At 39.5% G+C, this 17,990-nt stretch overlaps 2 protein-coding genes across 5 annotated transcripts in view; both read left to right on the top strand.

Annotated features, from left to right (window-relative positions):
• Positions 1-1,090: 1,090 nt before the first annotated feature.
• Positions 1,091-11,690, top strand: sypl1 (synaptophysin-like 1). 3 transcript variants are annotated; one of them, XM_020599643.1, is made up of 6 exons: positions 1,091-1,277; positions 1,868-2,055; positions 7,765-7,883; positions 8,029-8,233; positions 8,385-8,576; positions 9,638-11,690. In XM_020599643.1, the coding sequence occupies exons 2-6, from the start codon at positions 1,984-1,986 to the stop codon at positions 9,767-9,769; spliced, it is 720 nt and encodes a 239-aa protein (XP_020455299.1). In that variant the 5' UTR covers positions 1,091-1,277; positions 1,868-1,983; the 3' UTR covers positions 9,770-11,690. The 3 variants fall into 3 exon arrangements, with proteins under 3 accessions (XP_020455299.1, XP_020455298.1, XP_020455297.1); XM_020599642.1 differs by having other exon boundaries at positions 1,091-1,363; XM_020599641.1 differs by having other exon boundaries at positions 1,091-1,740.
• A 422-nt stretch (positions 11,691-12,112) lies between these two features.
• LOC109959865 (uncharacterized) overlaps positions 12,113-17,990 on the top strand; it is a 102,600-nt gene continuing 96,722 nt past the window's right edge. Inside the window, exons 1-3 of one of the 2 annotated variants that reach the window (XM_020599577.1) lie at positions 12,113-12,274; positions 12,721-12,795; positions 17,734-17,835. The gene's annotated coding sequence lies outside the window, so the exon portion shown is untranslated. The other variant, XM_020599578.1, reaches the window with a different exon arrangement.

The raw sequence follows: 17,990 nt of genomic DNA, 5'->3' as shown, positions 1-17,990 counted from the left end.
GTGGACATACCCCAGCCGATCTGAGCCATATGTTTTGGGTCTGTCCCAGACTCAACACCTTTTGGCAGGCGATATTTAAAACTATCTCATCAATATGCAAAAGAAATGTCGGACCGAGCCCTATAACTGCTCTGTTTGGGGTTGTCCCACCCCAGTAACATCACATCAGGCCAGTACAATAGCATTTATTACCCTACTTACTAGACGTTTAGTACTACTTAACTGGAAGAAAGCTGCCCCTCCATCCCATTTGAAACTTGAACACCTCAGACATACCGTAAATGGCTCCATCGAAATGTATAACCTAACCTGGCAACCATTTCTTTTCTATTATGATACAGAATTCCCTTAAGTGTTTTTTTTTTTTTTGTTCTCACTCAGTGTTAACACCTACTGTTGTGAACGTGTATCACATATATTGTTTGTTGTATTGTTTATTGTTTTAAAATTTTTGGAAAAATCAAAAAGATTTGAATATATATATAAAGGTCAAATTGAAACCTCTTTTTCTTTCAAGTTTTGAAAACTGTACTCATGTACAAAAATGGCAAAGTAAAACCCACATGTACTCTAAGTCTAATTTTCTAATAATTTTTAGTAAGTTTCCTGCAAATTGGTATTAATTAAAATGTGCATTTCATTTAAGATCTGCTTATTAATACATCAGTGATGTTGGGTGTGGTCAGAGGTCAAACAGATTTGACACTTTCACCTAGAGAATGAAATGAAACGCTTCTTTTTAGGTTGGTGTTATAATGTTTAAAGTTTACACAGCAAAGTTTGTTACATTATGAATTTTAGCCCATAATGCAACTAAGCTGCGCCTTTCATCAGATCCTCCCTACACTAAACATGTTGTTCAAACTCTGTTTTCTAAGCTTTTAACACAGGCTCTCTGTTTAAAAAAAACACATCTTCAAGCAATCGAGATCATTCTGATGACATCATAAGGAGTTTCACATTTGAAGAATTCGAAAGCTTGCTCCAAAGCGGCATTACATAATCTAAGAGTCGCATTAGACAGGAACACAGACTTCGGACTTTAGGTGAAACGAGCCTTTAGTACTTTAATTCTAACTCAAGGCTGCAGCCTCTGAAGTAACACTTTTTTCTTAATTGAGCTAATCTTTTGGTCTGTGATTTGCCCCGAGAGTCTCATGACCCAGTCAGCACCACAGAAGCGTTTACACAGTTAACTGCATACTCAGCAAGGCGGAGGCAGCCTCCGTACGCAAGCGGATGGATCCAGTGAAGTGGGCCACTTCCGCTGCCTTTAGGTGCTCGACTGTAACTTTCTTGGGGAAACCCTCTCGTGTTACTGTACAAAGATTTTCAACTGTGATCCACTGCTTATACTGTAGCTGTATGGGCATATTTTAAGTTGTTTTGTGGTATTTGATTGTATGATTCGTAAAGAGAGAGATCTTTTTCCAGCACAGTGAAGGGAAACCAAAACTCACTACAGCGTGGAACCTATATTAGCCTAGATAGGGTGACACTTTTGCATTTAACTTTTACTATAACTGCAGGCACATGACACTTTCTCATCAAAGTAAAGCGTAATTTGGCATACATACGCACGCACACACGCCTTTTATCCGCTGCATCGCCTGCGTATTTGCGCATCACTGAGTGGAGCGCAGCGAATTCGGTCGTTTTTCAAGCTACACTACAAAAAATATTCACCTTAACTAGTGAATTACTCCACTGACAATTGGTGTTAAAAAGATCTTGAAAAGTGTAAGCGTGTGTTTTCAGTTAAGCAGAAGGATCTTTCTTCCATGACCGAAATGTGATTCAGCTGCTTTCGAGCAAAGTCGCGTTGTAAAACTTACTTTAAATAACTTAGTCTGGTTATTTTTTTCAGCGTTGGCAGTAAACTCGACGTCATTCTGTCAAACGACTCCTCGTTTCCCTCCCTGGTGGACCAATATCCACAGCTTAGGAATATTTGGATAAAGACTCTGGACCATAAACATAATCATGATGACCGGATTTCGGTTGAACTTGTCGCCGCTAAAGGAGCCTCTGGGCTTCGTCAAGCTGGTTGAGTGGGTAAGTTAGATGCATCCTGTATATGTGTGTGTGACTGTGCTATATCCACAGGACATGGAGGTTCATTCTTTTCTCTTGGTCCTTGGATTTTCCAGGTGATTTTCACCCTTGAAAAAATAGACTAATCAGTTTTAGGCGTAATCTGTTAAAATGGAGATGAAGGTGGGAGAACTGTTTTATGGACCACACGAATATGACCATAACCATAATCACATATTCATAGAGTATGTATCAACTTAAAACAAATCTTACAGCTGCAGAAAGCAGTATTAAGCTTGCAAGAATGAATTCGAATGAAGTGAAAAATGCACACTTTCCTGTGTTAGCCATAACAGAATAAGTGAGATAAATACCCAATAAAAAGCCCTTTAAGAATCATACATTGAAAATGAGGATAACATTTATTTGACAAAGTTGGGTAAAGTTGGTGCAGATCATTTACATCCAATGCAGTTGGATTTGCTGGTTGCATGGGCCTGACCTTCAGAGGAAACAGTTATAGATTAATGCATCTCTCACCAATAATTTACCTCTGAATAACTGTGCCGGGGGGGGGGGCTACTCATACACATTCATTCACTTGCCAAACTGTTGTGCTGAGAAGACGTTTGTGAGCGGAACACGAGTCCACAGGATTCTTCCTCTGTTCTTGCTCCTTCCACTGCAGTGCACTCGACTTGTATTGTTTCCCCATTTTTTGCCAGTATCCTATAGTTAGTTTGCCTGCACTATGCAAGTAAGAGAGACAGCATGCAGGGATCTGCACTTCAAGGGCTGTGGTCATGTTCTATGAAATGTGTGCGCACACACACAGATCTCTCCAGACTGACACCAGACATCTCCCTCTCTCTCTACAAGATTGAAATCTGATGATGACCTCGCCTCTTGATTTTAAACTGATGTCAGAAATTTTCTGACCTGGACATTTTTTAACGCTTTCATTGCTCCTTCGAAAAAGGAGGGAAACAGAAATACAGCAGACAAGCTGATATGACACTGGCAGCCAAATGTACTCAAAGCGCTACAAACTGTTGCTGCATCATGTAACAGTTTGTCTAAAAGAAAGTCCAGCCTCCAGTTCCGCTCTGCATAACTGGGTCAGTCAGAGGAATCCAGTGTGGGTGATGCAGTAGCATTAGCTTCTATCAGCTATTCTGTTTTCTCGTAATACGCACACACACATACGCTGAGCTATAGAGCAGCAGTAACACTGAGTCATCTGACTCGGGACAAGGCTGTGTGAATGTGTGTTTTGGCCTTGTAGCCCTTATTTAACAAAACATAGTTTCTTATTCACAAGGGGCTGAAGTACTGTATATGTGTGCAAATACTAATTTAATACTTGATGTCCTGTGTGCTTCAAAACAGGTCACCTCACCCACACAACACTACTAATGAATAAAAATTATAAACTAGGTCCAAAACACTGATGAACACTTGACCCATGATAGTATGACTGGACAATAACCTTCAGCGAAATACCCATAAATGTACATTGTACAGACTATTCAGATCCATACAGGTCTCTATTTTTATTCCTACTTATCCCATTTCACAATGAGCATTCCTTGTCTGTCTGCATTGTTTACTGCCTGTTTATACTGCTTATTTTGTTATATTACACAGCTTTATGCTGGTTTACTGTTTACCTGCCCCTCGCATGGGGATATGTACATACACATTGAGAGCCGATGTACCAGAGTCATATTCCTCGTGTGTCTGACACACCTGGTCAATAAAGCTGATTCTGAGAAAAGTTTGAATCATCACCATAATGAGGCTAATACCAAGTAATAGTTGAATAAAAACTACTTTAATTATTAGAAAACATCATCGCAGTATCAAAATAATTGCAAAATCTGTACAAAAACCAAATCGTATGTTAGATTCTTTCATTTTACCCTCCATATTAAGTTGTAACTGCAGGATTACAAATAAGAAAAAATGAAAATGTCATTTGCAGGTTTGCATTTGTTCATTGCCACATTACACACATTGCATCAGTGTGAAATGATTTGTTGGTTGATGGGTTTGTTGATCAACAGAAAATTAATGAACTGTTGCTAATCAGTCTTTTTTTTTTAAAGTAACATTATCTTCTTTTGTGTCTCAGTTGTGATGATATTCTGAAGACAACACCTTTGGCTTTAGGAAATTGTCATTCTGATGTTCTGTTGACCAAATGATAATAAAGCATTTTAATTCATCATTAAACAAATATCTGCTAGTTACACCCCTACATTTCTAGTAACTTTTCACTTTTTTTGTAAAAAACAATCTTTTAAATGTGATCTACAACATAATCACATTTCTGTAACTAAAACACAAAGCTGGTGCATGCATGCTTGGCAAACCTTCCCCATCTTGTGTTCATTCAGCAGCAGTGTGTGTGCACATCTGCTCTGTAGATTTTGGACATAAATTTGAATGGGAACAGCAAGTTAATAAGGCAGTTTTTGAGTTGCAACAAATGCAGTGCTGTGAAACTGAAACTGCGGACTGTCCGTAAAGTGCCTCGGCCTAAACCCTCATACCGCCCTAGATATTGTTCTCCATACGATGGTAAACAGGAAGGAGGGTGCAGAGTAACAAATGTTAACAAAGGCTGCCTCGCTCAACATGTTGAATAATGGGATAAAGCTGTTTCTCTTTTTTGGACTGGTGATAATGCCAGGCTCCTCAGGTTCTGGAGGAAAACCCAATAGCAAAACGGACACACACTCCAACGGCTTTGGGGTTTTTGGTCAGACTGGATTCTGTGACCTGTCTGTGTAAGAAAAAAAGGGAACACTGCTGATTACTCTGTTTATTGTCTATTGTGTAATGGTTGTTAGGGATGCAAATTGTGAGGATTGCTTGGATTTTTATTTGGCAGTTTCAGGAATGATCACAGGTGTTTGCAGATGTGTGAGATGCCAAAATACTGGAAAAGAACTGCTATGTGGATAGATAAATAGATACTTTATTTGTCATTCAACTATACACCAGACAGTGCACAATAGAATGAAATTTCATTGCAATGATGTGCCCACACTCTTTAGAAGTTACTATGTTTGGAAAATGTACTGGCAATTGTACCCTTAATTGGAACTAAATGCTGGTAATAGAAACTTGATAAAATACCCAACTGTCCAGCTGTGTTTGCAGTGCTGTTTAAAATGTGTGTAATAAACAAAGCATTCAAATGTTGATGTGTGTGTCTGGTCCATGCTGGCTGTTACAGTTGTTCATGTTGTGGCTCAGTGACCTCATGGCAGGAGTGTGACAGAGTCTCAGTCAAACAGGAATGTGAGAGAAGTAGCTTAATGTGCTGTGTAGCCAGAAAAACAGGAAGTGGCAGTCACTGACATCTGGAGAAACATCTGGAGAGAGGCCTCCGAGGTGTGCGTGTGTGTGTGCGCACACCATAGACTCTATACACCGATCAGCCATTGAATTATGACCACCTGCATAATACTGTTTACATAGGAGTCAGTGTGGCAGTTGGTTGGCACTGGTGTCACTCTGCAGCTCACTGTGCATCTTCTGTAAATCCATTTGCTTCCACAGTTCTACTGTCAGGGAGAGCACAGATGTGTCTACAATTCAGTGAATAACTTATGTAAAAGGAGTGAAAACTGGTCGTGAGGACGAGTTAGAGAGACTTTTTTTAGACAAATTCAACAGCCTCACCACTCTAGGTGTGATATCACCACTACAGCCCCTGACTCTTTCTCTTCATAGAGACCAACGTACAGTATTTCTCATTTTCAACCATTTTAACAAATGTTCAAATAAATGTTAATGTTTTGAAAAGTACAAATGGAAGTTATGGTCATAATGTTATGCCTGATGAGTGTATACCGTCTATGGCGTTTGCACATGTGGGTCTTGTGGTGTGATGCTGAAAGTCACACTGCACATATTGTACACACTTTTCAGGGATATGAGTGTGTGACACAGTCATGCTGATGAAACAGAATTTAATAGGTCAGCTAAGTGTTTCTTTTTAATTGTTTGGTGTGTCCAGGTGTTACTTTGCAACCTTTGTGAGTCTAAGATTGCTACCTATGTCATAATGTAATTTGCTTCCTGTAATAGAAATGCATTGAAACATTAACAATTATTAATCTGTATGATCTTTATTTTTATTTATTGTTACAACATTTAGTGTCTTGGATTTTCTGTCAGAGTTAGACTAAGTGCTTTTTTATGTTTTCTGGGCCGCATCTTATCTTTAAAGCTGCCATAATCACTGCACTAGCTACCTGCTCATCACCAAACAGCAGACAAATGAAGTTAGCAACTAGGTGGTGAACATGGTGTAGCATTTAGCAGCTAAAGGGCCAGATATTTCCTTTAAGAGCTGGTAAAGAGCAACACAATTCTAATAGGAGAGTGACTATTGGACTTCAATTCATCAGGTGGCCGGATACTCCACTCTGAATGAATAATAACGTTGCCCTGTATCAGCTAGTTGTGTATATTGGCCTCTGTTTGCTAGAATATTCATCTCGTCACCTTTTTAAGTTGATAATATGTCAGTGTTGTGGTTACAGCTTCAGGTAAAATCAGTTCATACAAGTTTAATATGTTTTTGAAAAACAAATCAGATTTGTTGCTTCCAGTATTCCTTTAATGGAAAATCAATGTGAGGAATTTCCATATTGTACAACTGTAAGACATATAGCAGCTGAGCTAAAGGCTTGTTTGCTTTTCTTGCTACAGTCCTTTCCCAACCCACATGTGTAAAAACAGTTCAGAATGTCTTCTGTGTGAAGGGTGACAGTTGTCCAGTGTTCAGTAATGTTAAATCTTTGAATTAGTGTTGTATTGTGGCACTGAAAGGTTCAGTCAGCATGTGTGATGACACGTCACATTGCTGAGTGTGTGATTTAGAGTGCAGATTTTGATGCCAGATCATCATTATCCCTGATGATGTGAGGTGATATCATTGAGAGAATGAATGAGTTTATCACCCTGTCTAAAAATGTTTTAAAAAGTATTAGTGTCACATGGCCTACACGCAGAGTCAGATGCTTTTCTGCCCCTTGTAAGAAAGAATCCCAGAGCTGAATGGCAGTATTAGTGTAGACATGTAAGTCTCATTTTTAGAACTAGAGAATCACATTTTCAGGCTGTTAACTGCTGATGTTATGTTTTTTTTTTGGTTGCCAGCTTTGTTCTGGGTGTGAAGTTCTGCTGCTGTTACTCTGTGGTTTATTAGAAGGAATAAATTAAGCATCATTCCATACATTATCTATACCGCTTATCCTGAATAGGGTCACAGGGGACTGGAGCCAGTCCCAGCTGATACTGGGCAAGAGGCGGGGTATACCCTGTACAGTTCACCAGGCTTACCCTTAGAGACAGACAACCACACACACCCACACACACTCCTACAGGCAATTTAGAGTCACCAATCAACCTGAGCTGCATGTCTTTGGACTGTGGGAGGAAGCTGGAGTACCCAGAGAGAACCCATGCAGGCACATGGAGAACATGCAAACTCCACAGAAAAAGGCACCGGGTCAGCTGGGGCTCAAACCCAGAACCTTGTGGTGAGGCCACAGCGCCACCATGCCACCCACATCATTCTCTCCTTAAATAAATTTTCTGTATCTCAAGGTTCTTGGTTTTCTAAGATTTTCCATGAAGCTGATCAGGGTTTTCTCACATCAGTCTCAGCTGATTCCTTCATCTCTTGCTTTCTCTTGTCTGTCCAAACAGCTCACAGCCATATTGGCATTTGGAAGCTGCGGCGGATTCTCAGGGAGTAACACTGTATCTTTCTTCTGCAGCGATGGCAGGAATGAAACACTCAATGCCAACTTTCACTACCCATTTAGGTGAGAATTACAGCACAATTTTTTCACTTGAGTGATTTTCAGCAGCAGACAGGTTTCAAGTGTCACAAATGGATAGGACAGCATTTGAAGGAATGGGGAAAAAACATAATGATTCTTTAAACCTTCTGTCTTGGTTCGTGGCCAGGATAAGCCAGGTCCCGCTCATCGAGGGAAACTCGACTATTTGTAACCATTCTGTCACGACGACACATTTGGTGGGAGACTCAGCCTCCTCAGCTGAGTTCTTCGTAGCCATCGCTGTCATCTGCTTCCTGTACAGCATGGTGGCTCTGCTGGTTTATTTAGGTTACATGCACGTCTACAAGGACTCTGACTTCGGACCCATTTTTGTGAGTTTTGATCTTTCTTGATGGGTTTCTAACAGCCTCATAGCCTGGAAATGGTTTTACACAAGTTCAGATTAGGGTTTGTGGGTCACAGAAAATGAGACACTTGGAGCTTTTTTTCCTCTGGAGCTGCTGTGTCTGTTCTTATTTCCAGGACTTTGTGGTCACAGCGATCCTGGTCTTCCTGTGGCTGGTGTGTTCGTCGGCATGGGCGAAGGGCCTGCAGAATGTGAAGGATGCCACTGACACAGAGGGCATCAGTGACACGCTACCACTCTGCAAGGGCAGTAACATCACCTGTGAGGTCACGCAGTTTGCCAACATGCGGACCCTCAACATCTCCGTGGTGAGAAGTAATATAGATCAGTTTTTTTGGTACACTTGCACCGACCTCTTTCAACAGTAAAGGTGAACTCCACTAGTATACATCAAAATCTATTTACAGGTGTGGTGTACTACTGCATTGTTTTAAAAAAAAGTTACATAAAAGCTTGTGTGACTCCAGAAGGTGCTGATAAACCTCCTCAAGTGATCTCAGCATTAGTTGAGGCTGAAGAATACAAGTATGAAAATGATAAATGGAAATGGAAGTTTCCACACCTCTGTAGCTTGCTCCTCTTCTCGGGTTGAGGCTAATGGCTCAAAACTACATTAGTCGCTATCTGAATCTGACTTGCACTGTGAGAAACGTAAGATGCCAGCTTTTGACATGGAAGAAGAATGTGTGAAATAAGAAGCTATCTCTGAATCTGCTGCAATGATTTTGGTTCATCTAGTCCATCAAGAGTTCATCAATGTTCTATGAGTCCAGTGTTAAATCAGTGGAGTCCTCCTTGAACCTGTCATTCTGTCATACTCAAATCAGTACAAATGGTGAATGTAATAATTTATTTCAGGTGTCATCAAGCTCCTTATTTTACACTGACCAGTGAGTCTAAATCCTTGGCCAATGGAAAGGCTGTTTCTATAAACAAAAGTAAAAGTTGGTAATTCATCACTCCATTATATGTAATATCACACTGACAGGCAGCAGCAAAGAGACCAGCCAACCTCAGACTCAGTCATGAGACAGTAAATAATAGCTTTCATTTTCTTTCGAACACGGTTAGTGCGCTCTACTCAGCACTGTCTGTTAGTCCAAAATCCAAAGTGAATTTGTTAGAGTGAAATTCTGTGAACACAAATGTGACCATAATGTAGTTCCTCTGGCTCTCCTAAAATATGTGGTTTGTAACTCATATAAAACCCAAATATCAAAGTTCAAAGCAGTCTTTGTTCTCTAGACTTTGAATGTTATCACATCAAATGTCTGTTCATATTTACACCATATTATAACAAGTCCTCATTTATTACAAGAGTTTTCTAATGTTATTCAACTACATTTATTTTCTGTTTTTATTCTTCCAGGTGTTTGGCTTCCTCAACATGTTTGTGTGGGCAGGCAACGCCTGGTTTGTGTACAAGGAGACTCGTTGGCACTCCCCGAAATTCACTTCCCAACCTGTGCACGGAAGGCAACAGATTCCTGCACCCATCTAATGTACAATATTCAACAACACACGCACACACGTTCACTAGTTCTCTCAGATATTGATATTCACACATCACATACAGAACAGAATCAGTCACACTATGCAGACATAGACACTCGTATACATGCACATACACTACATGTATGGACAAGTGTGCATTTAGACATGAATACACTCCCAGGCACACACAAAAAAATACTCTATGAAGATGATGAAAACTGACAAATTGAAAGATAAATTAATGCATGGTCAATTTAAAAACAGTAGCAGGTGTGTAGGTAGTACACAGGATTATATTAACATGTAATGCAAAAAGACTTGTCATAAAATGCCTTGCACATTTATGAAACACTATAACTGAGAATAGTTCTGAAAGAAATGTAATTTTCTTTAAAATCCTCCTATGAGGTGTTAAGCAACTCTGCATTAGGAGAACATGGGAAGAAGAACATATCTCACCTGGGGTTTAGTGTTTTTACACGTGCCTGTATTTTTACCTGTTACACATGGGATAGTTACACCAGTTGAAATAACATGTCAAAAGTTTTCAGGCTTTAGTGAGCGCATTCATGCACAGGCAAAAACCAAATACCTTCACAGTTTCCCTTCTCTGGTGCCATTTTATGGCACACATTGAATTTATTATGGTTAATTATGTACTGATGAATGTAAGGTGCTTTGAGGTCATCTCTTCATCTCTGAGATAAAAGCGAGCACTTGGAGCAAGAATGACATTTGTAACATCAGCCACAGTGGTATCAAAGTCTTTTGGGTAACACAGAGGCTAATGACTGACTCGCTCACCGTTTGCCCCCTAGTGGGGGTAACCATGCATGGCAACCTCTAGACAAAATTAAACAAGGATAATTCATGTATTAATGTGGAAGTGTGTACTTTTCATGTATTTCATTGATGAGGTGAAGCATAAAAGCTTTTATTCTCACAGATGTTCCTCTTTAAAATAAATCTATGCATACATGGAGATAAGTTTTAAGCTTTAATACACTTCAGACATACAGTGTATAAAATAGCCTCCAACCCAAATGTAAGGAAAATAGTTCATGTTTTCACTGTTTGATGTTGTTATCATAACATGCACAGTGCACTCAAACAGTGTCATGCTTATTATGTTTTTGGTGTATTTTAATGCACAGTGGGAGCAGAAATCCATAAAGGATACGTGATTAAGAGTTGGCTGCTTAATTAGTTGAGGAAAATGTTGCTGCAGCCAAAGTTGGAAATCTCTCATATCCTCTGAAGGTTTGATTTATTTAGTTTCTACCAGTTAAATGATAAATCCTTTTTTGATTGTTATTTTGTTAACCTTTCTTTTATTACCATGTTTAGTACTAACTCCTCCTTTTTTTTAATTGTAAGTTCCATCAGTGTTTTTGTATTCTGCCAAAGCACTATTTTCTTTTTCTCTGTTTAAGCCTATTTCATATCTCCATGTGATAGTCTGTCTTGTTTTTTGATTGTCTAGTTTTTTTTTATCCTTTGTCAGACAACAAACAAAGAGTTGGTGTTGTATTTTATAAACTCTCAACTTTTTATTTCAGTTTTCATTTTTAGTATATGTTTAATATGTAGAAAGTTAGTTCTTTTTGTCTGTTACCTTGCTGGATGCTGCTGCCAATTCATTTAACTGTGTGTGGTGTACTGGTTATGCCACTACACTCTTATAATCATCATCCAGCAAGTTATAGCTATGTTAATGATTTCTTATGCATTTAACCTGCCATGCTGTCTTTGTCCAGAGACGTACACTCTGTGACATGCACAATCCCAATGTAATGTTTTTTTTGCCAATAAAAATGAATGATTTTGTTTGTATTAATCTCTGAACATCTTATCAATCTGAAAATTTGTATGTGTGCATATACATGTCAGATACTGTGCTTGTGTGTTTGTCACTGAAAGTTTGTACATGTAATTGGATCAAAAGTGTGTTTGTCACAGAAAGTTTGTACATGTAATTGGATCAAACTCATTTTATATACAATATGGATGTAATTCTAGAAAGCGTCCGCCCTATTTTTGTTTTAATTTGGAGCTAAATGCCCCAATTGGTTTACTTTTTTTTATGTGATGTGATTTGAGGTTATATTTTTGTTGTCCTGCATTAAATTAGTAACGATATTTGAATTACATGTTATTGGTCTTTAATGTGTTAACTGTCCTACAGTAAGGACCCTGTCTAATGTTAATAGCCTTTGGGCTGCAGCTACGCACTGAACTTTTGAACTGTAAATAGCTTTGTCTCAGGTCAACCTCTCAACTTTCCGACTGTTGTCGAACCAAGCCGAATCCCGCCGACGACGACGTCAACATATCGTTCTTTCGTTTTTCGTGTGCTGCGTGCGAAGGAGAGAGAGGGGAAAAACGGCTCTTAGCAAAGCAACAAAAGGAAGAGCAATGGCGACACTGGATCGCCAAATACCAAGCCTGGATACCTTTCTTTGCGAGCCTTGGTCTTCCTTCATTAATGCGGCTAAATTACGTTTTGTTGACAGTAAGTTCGCACGTCGGCAGCGTTGTTATTTTGCGGACAAACTGTCGGGAAGTGCGTGGTCCAACTGTGTGATTTGAGTTGAGTAAGGTCCTCTACCATGCAGGGTCTGTCAAAGCGCAGCAAAGTAGCTGTCAGAAATATTAAGGTTACTATGAAATGCAATTTTAATAGGTTGTTTTGACAATCGTGCACATGCGAAAGAGCTAAGCTAAGCGTTACAGTGCACAGTTTGTACTGTTGACGTATGCAGTAATGATATCCTCAACTGTCCAGTTGTAAGTTTGTTAGCTTTGACAGCTCCGCTTGATTTAGGAAGCCAGCTCAGGCTAGAGCAAGCTAATGCTAACCAGATAGCCAACCTCAAAGCAGCATGGCTGCACGCATTTCCTCAAAGTTTGTTGTGAATGCTTGTGCGTGTTTGTAAGTGGCTGTTTGTGCTTATTCAGACGCAGACTCGTCCTTGAATAACAGCGATAAAGAGCTTTACTGCCTGGGTGAAGCTGTGAAGCTCAGCGAAGAAGGTAAGGAATTTGCACTAGCTACTACATTACGCAGTCATGTACAGGAGATGGTTTGTTTATACATGTTCTGCAGCATTAAGGGCGCCAGGATGTTGCTGTTGTTAACCACTTGTCACAAACACTTCTGCTACACACACACACACACACACACACTTTTTAGGTGCATACTTTAGTTTACATTATAGCATCTACTTTTGAGGGGGAAAAATTTGTCTATATTACACATCTATAGTACTATATGTGTCCTCTATTTAGAGCAGTAACTAATCATTATTTTCAACATTAATCAGTTTATCTTTTGTCCAAAATGTCCATATTAATTATTTGGAGCTCAAGGAGATTAACAATTTTGCTTTTGCCTACAAAATGCAAAAGATATTCTGTTAACTTTTTAATACTACAGAAAAAAACCATCACATGTTTATATTGGAGGAGCTGAAACCTGAGAGTTTGTGGCATATTTATTTGAAAATGATGAGAGTAATTAAATTAATAGTTGCCAATTAATTTCCTGTCTTCCAATGAGACACCCACATGTGATATATAAGGCACAGATAACTAAGAGGACTTCTGTAGTTTTGTCTTTGCATCTTAATGTATCTTCAGTTGTCTGGTTGGTAAAAAGACAATATTTGATTGAAACAGCCAGGCTTTTAGTATTTAGTGTGTTTGTAAAGCTCAGCACTGCCTAAGTGTGATTGTGAAAAGAGTCTGTTTCTATTAACTATTCTAACTATTAGTTGTGCGATGCCCCTAAGCAGGGAGTGCATACCTTTTTTCCGAGTCATCCAAGGGACAGAGCCAAAGGAGTTCCTTCACACCTCTCTGTATATAAATACCCAGGGGAGCACACCCTGCACACCAACACACTTGAGTCATCCCTAAAAGTCTGAGCGTGCTGCAGCCCTTGTGCGAACACACTGACGCATACACGGAGGCCGGGAAACTCTTCTCACTCTCAGATATCAACCTCCCTCAATTCCACATACACACAAGTCACTCACATACCTCATCTCACACTCACACAGTGCAGGAGCAGTGTTTTCAGAACTGCCGATCTGTTGGCAACATGACACGAAGACCTGCTGAGAGTAATATGCACACTCAGACGCTTGCTATACAAGTCTGGCTAACACACAGGGATGCTTTAGTAAATGCTTTAGTTGTGAATTTTTATGTATCAGGAAGTAGTGTGATTCATTGTGGATTTGAATTTTACATCGTGACTCATTGACGCCTCTGTGTACACACATAATTGTAGATGGCGGGGCCAGGTTGGCAGCATGTGGTACAGGTCATGATTGGTATTTACACCATGTCTCTTCCTCATATACACACGCGCACGCAGTGGAGATGATGACAACCAAAAGCAACTTAGGGTAACTAGACTAGCAACCACTGTCATCATTTCACTAGAAATAGCCAGTGGTGTAATGGTGCTATTTGTATATTTACTACTCCCTGAGTAAGGATGGTAACCAGCGTAAGCCTTTTAATATGATAGTGATTCTTTAGGTGTTGATTCAGTAAATACTGGTATGCATTGAGTGTATTTTGCATTAAGGAAACGGCTAAATAAGATGACAGTATGTAGCCTAAGATGCCGCTATAATGAAGACATCTCTGCAAACATGCTTTAAAAAATGAGAAATGTGTGTGGAGGATAAATGCACTGAACTGCAGGGTGCATCAAACCCAAGGGAATGTACCACATCGACATGCAGACTATAGCCCGTTTCAGACATGCACTGGAACCCTGAAATTCTCTAGACATTACCCAGGGGAGCTGTATGTGAGAAAGGAAATGTTCGAGTCAGCTGACTTAGCCCTTAAGTGGACTTTACTCTGCCAGTACAAAGCCTGCATAAGGTCCAAGTGGGCCCATGTGAGGATACAGCAGCGTATAGTCCGGGGTATTCACGTAGTGCGAGTGGGCGTGTTGATGACATGTGACCAACATGAAACTGGAACGTTACAAACATCCAATGGTGAGGAAAAAAGGTTACTTACTATGAATACGGCAGTGAAAATATCTAACTGGAGACACAATGTGATTGAGGAAATTTTTTTTTTTTTTTAAGCAAAAATGCCACACATTCACTAGATCAGTCTTCTAATCTGTGAGGATTAGCAGTTTTGCTTTGTTTTATGTGATGGTAAAGAGCAAATTAAAGATGATTTTTGGTTGAAAAAATTTGATTTTATAGACCACACAATTCATAATTTAATAAATAATCTGTACATTTTTTGATCATTAAACAAGTTATTAGTTCAGCCCTAAAACAAACTTGCCGTATTGTCAGAATTGAAGCATAATTTGGAATATGGAAAATGTTACAAACAAGAAGCGAGTAAATAAAAAATTTGGATAGATGTTGGATTGGATGAGCTTGTCCTTGCATAGGGAATGTTAAGTACACTAAATGAGCATTTATCCTTTATTTTTGGCTATAATCATATTTACATCATCTGCCAGTGAAACCATTTCACGGTTTGCTTTGCAAACTACAGATGGTTTTCCTGGCACTAGATGATTCTGACCTTGAAAATATTTACAAGGAAAACCCCTGAAGCTGTTTTGAGCAGTGATATTTTATATTTACAGGTAATAATTTTGGTGTAGGTTTAAATGTTTTAAGATTCTGAATATCTCACCCCTTCTGGAGCTGCAGAAACATGATTATTGAAAAGTGAAATATGTTATTTTGTCTTTCTTAAAAGTTGTATTTTTTCACTGGTGTTAATCAAATGTCTGTTTTCTACTTCACATTTTCTTCTTATGTTGTCATGTTTTTTTTAAGTTGCCTTCCGAACATGAGCTCTCCAGCAGGAAGTTGATTGGTTTACTGTAAATTTAATCAGTGTCCAGTGATAAATGGTTTTAGTAGCTTCAAACATGCTAATTCACTAGTGACTGATTGTTTTTGCAGTTCATTTTCTGACCTGTCAGTCATTTGGCAGACTGCAGCAGTTGGCTTGAGACACACAAACACACAATTCAAGCTGCAGAAATAGGCTAAACACTTAGTTTGCATTTGATTTGGCAGATGCAGAGGGAATTGCATTCTTGCTTTTCTTTTTCTTTCCCTCGGTACTCCCACTAAAATGCTTTTCTGTTACTGTAAACCTTGGAATTAGCCATTTGCCAGAGAACATTTTCACATCATTTATTTTTTTAAGCATGGGCTTCTTTATAAAACATGTTCATTTCCTCAAACGATGACAGGAAAGACACAAACTGTGGTGATGCTGATTAACCTTTTAAACCACTTGGCAGACATAGCCAGTAGTATTTCCATTCTTTCTGTTTAACCGCTCACATTACAGTCATTACTCTTTGCCACTTAATTCACTTGACTGCTGTGACATTATTTTAAAGGCGCTTCTTACCACTTAGCTTGCCACACCTTGCCTGCGTTATCATAACTCTGATCACACCATCCTCAGTTATTCAGAAAATAAACACTACAGTTAATTTGCTAGTGACGAAAATGTGTTTTTTGGTCAGCAAACACGGGGAAAGAAAAGAAAGAAAGGAAAAGTTTGGATTGCAGCTTTAGTCCAAGAGTATGTCTAGAACTGATGGCCATGGAAAGTGAGCGAGAATAATCTCTTTCGTATTGACGATGGTGAACTTTGGCAAAGCATCTCAACATTCCCTTTCATGTAAACTAAAATCAGCTGTATTTTCTGCTTTGGCTAATACTACGGTGCCCTAGCATTAATTCATTTTCATTTCTCTTAAGGTTTTCTCAGTAACCTTCAGTCATTACTGAATGGGAGGTGACAGTGGTGCGGTGGGTAGAGCAGTTGTCTCCCAACCAGAAGGTTGAAGGTTTGAATCTCGGTGCTGGCAGTCCATGTGTCGAAGTGTCCTTGGGCAAGACACTGAACCCCCAAGTTGCCCCCGATGGTTAGAACCATTGGTTGAGTTGGCGCTGCAGACGGCTGCCATCGGTTCTGTACTGGAAACAAATTCCTTGTGTGTAACATACTTGGTCAATAAAGGTGATTATCCTTAATACAACTCCAGAATCACAAAGTCCTACTTGTGATCATGACAACCTCAGTGCGTGTCTGTGTCCTTCATGCATGAGTGATGAAACCAGGTCTGACCTTTTATGTAGACACAGTCAAAGGCTCAGTCTGCCAGTTCAGCATCTCTCACACACACAGTATACATATCTGCATGATATGGTATTTTGACCTTGAGTAACCTAGTGGATCCTTTTTAGAAATGCAAGGTCATGACGACACACATCCATACACCTTCAGACACTCACACATTCTCCAATTCTTGTTTCCTCGCCACAAACACTTCCCAGCTCCCCTCAGTGAGTCTGGCTTTAGTCCTGTGCTAATAAGTGCTGTGATTTCTGTCAGTAGAGTTGTTTTGGGTGCAGGAAGATTAGGTTCTTAGAGATTATCCAAAAGAGAAAATAGCTGTTCTCCATTGGTTATGTTTGTTTTTTTCAGTTTTTCTTGAGTGGGTGGGGGATCTCTATCTCTTGTAACTCCAGGCATAATGCTGCTGTATTCTAGCTAGCACACAGAACACTAGCTAGTGTATGTTTTGGAGAGAGTTTTCTGTCAGTTTCTTTCTGCCTAATGAAAACGCACAGTAGTCATTGATGGGTGTGTGTTACCTTGTTGGTTTTGATAGTGACAATGTTGACACAGGGGATTAGCATCCTCTCTGAAGACACATATATCAGAGCCTGATGCAGCTCCAAAGCTATAAGATGGCACCATGCCACTGAAGCTGCCAGGCTTGTCTAGGAGTGTTTTGTATACATGAAACAACTTCTTTACAGTTGAAACAAATAGTTAATGGATTAGTTGCTCAACAGAAAATAAATCTACAACTATTTTGACAACTGCTATAATATTTCCCCAGTTTGATTTGTTTTGTTTTTTGAATTTTTGTGTCTGTTTCAGATATGCTTCACTGCCAGTTTCCAGCACTGGAGGATTTTTGCCTGGTTGTCTGCCATGTCTGCAATAAGGTGGTCACTCCTCAGGGCATCTTTACACACTATGGTAAGAAATACACACAGTTACCGCTCAAGGTGTTGTTGTAGAAAATCCTCAGGGAAAAACTATATACTACATGACAGTACACAAACTGTGGGGTATCACCAGCCCCTTTTACACTGCCCTTTCAGTGTGGGATTTTTCCACCTCACCGTTCTGTA

The sequence above is a fragment of the Monopterus albus genome, unplaced genomic scaffold, assembly GCF_001952655.1.
Source record: "Monopterus albus unplaced genomic scaffold, M_albus_1.0 scaffold41.1, whole genome shotgun sequence".
Classification (NCBI taxonomy): Eukaryota; Metazoa; Chordata; class Actinopteri; order Synbranchiformes; family Synbranchidae; genus Monopterus; species Monopterus albus.
The sequence above is the reverse complement of the archived record's forward strand: the minus strand, read 5'-3'. Positions and strand labels throughout refer to the sequence as shown.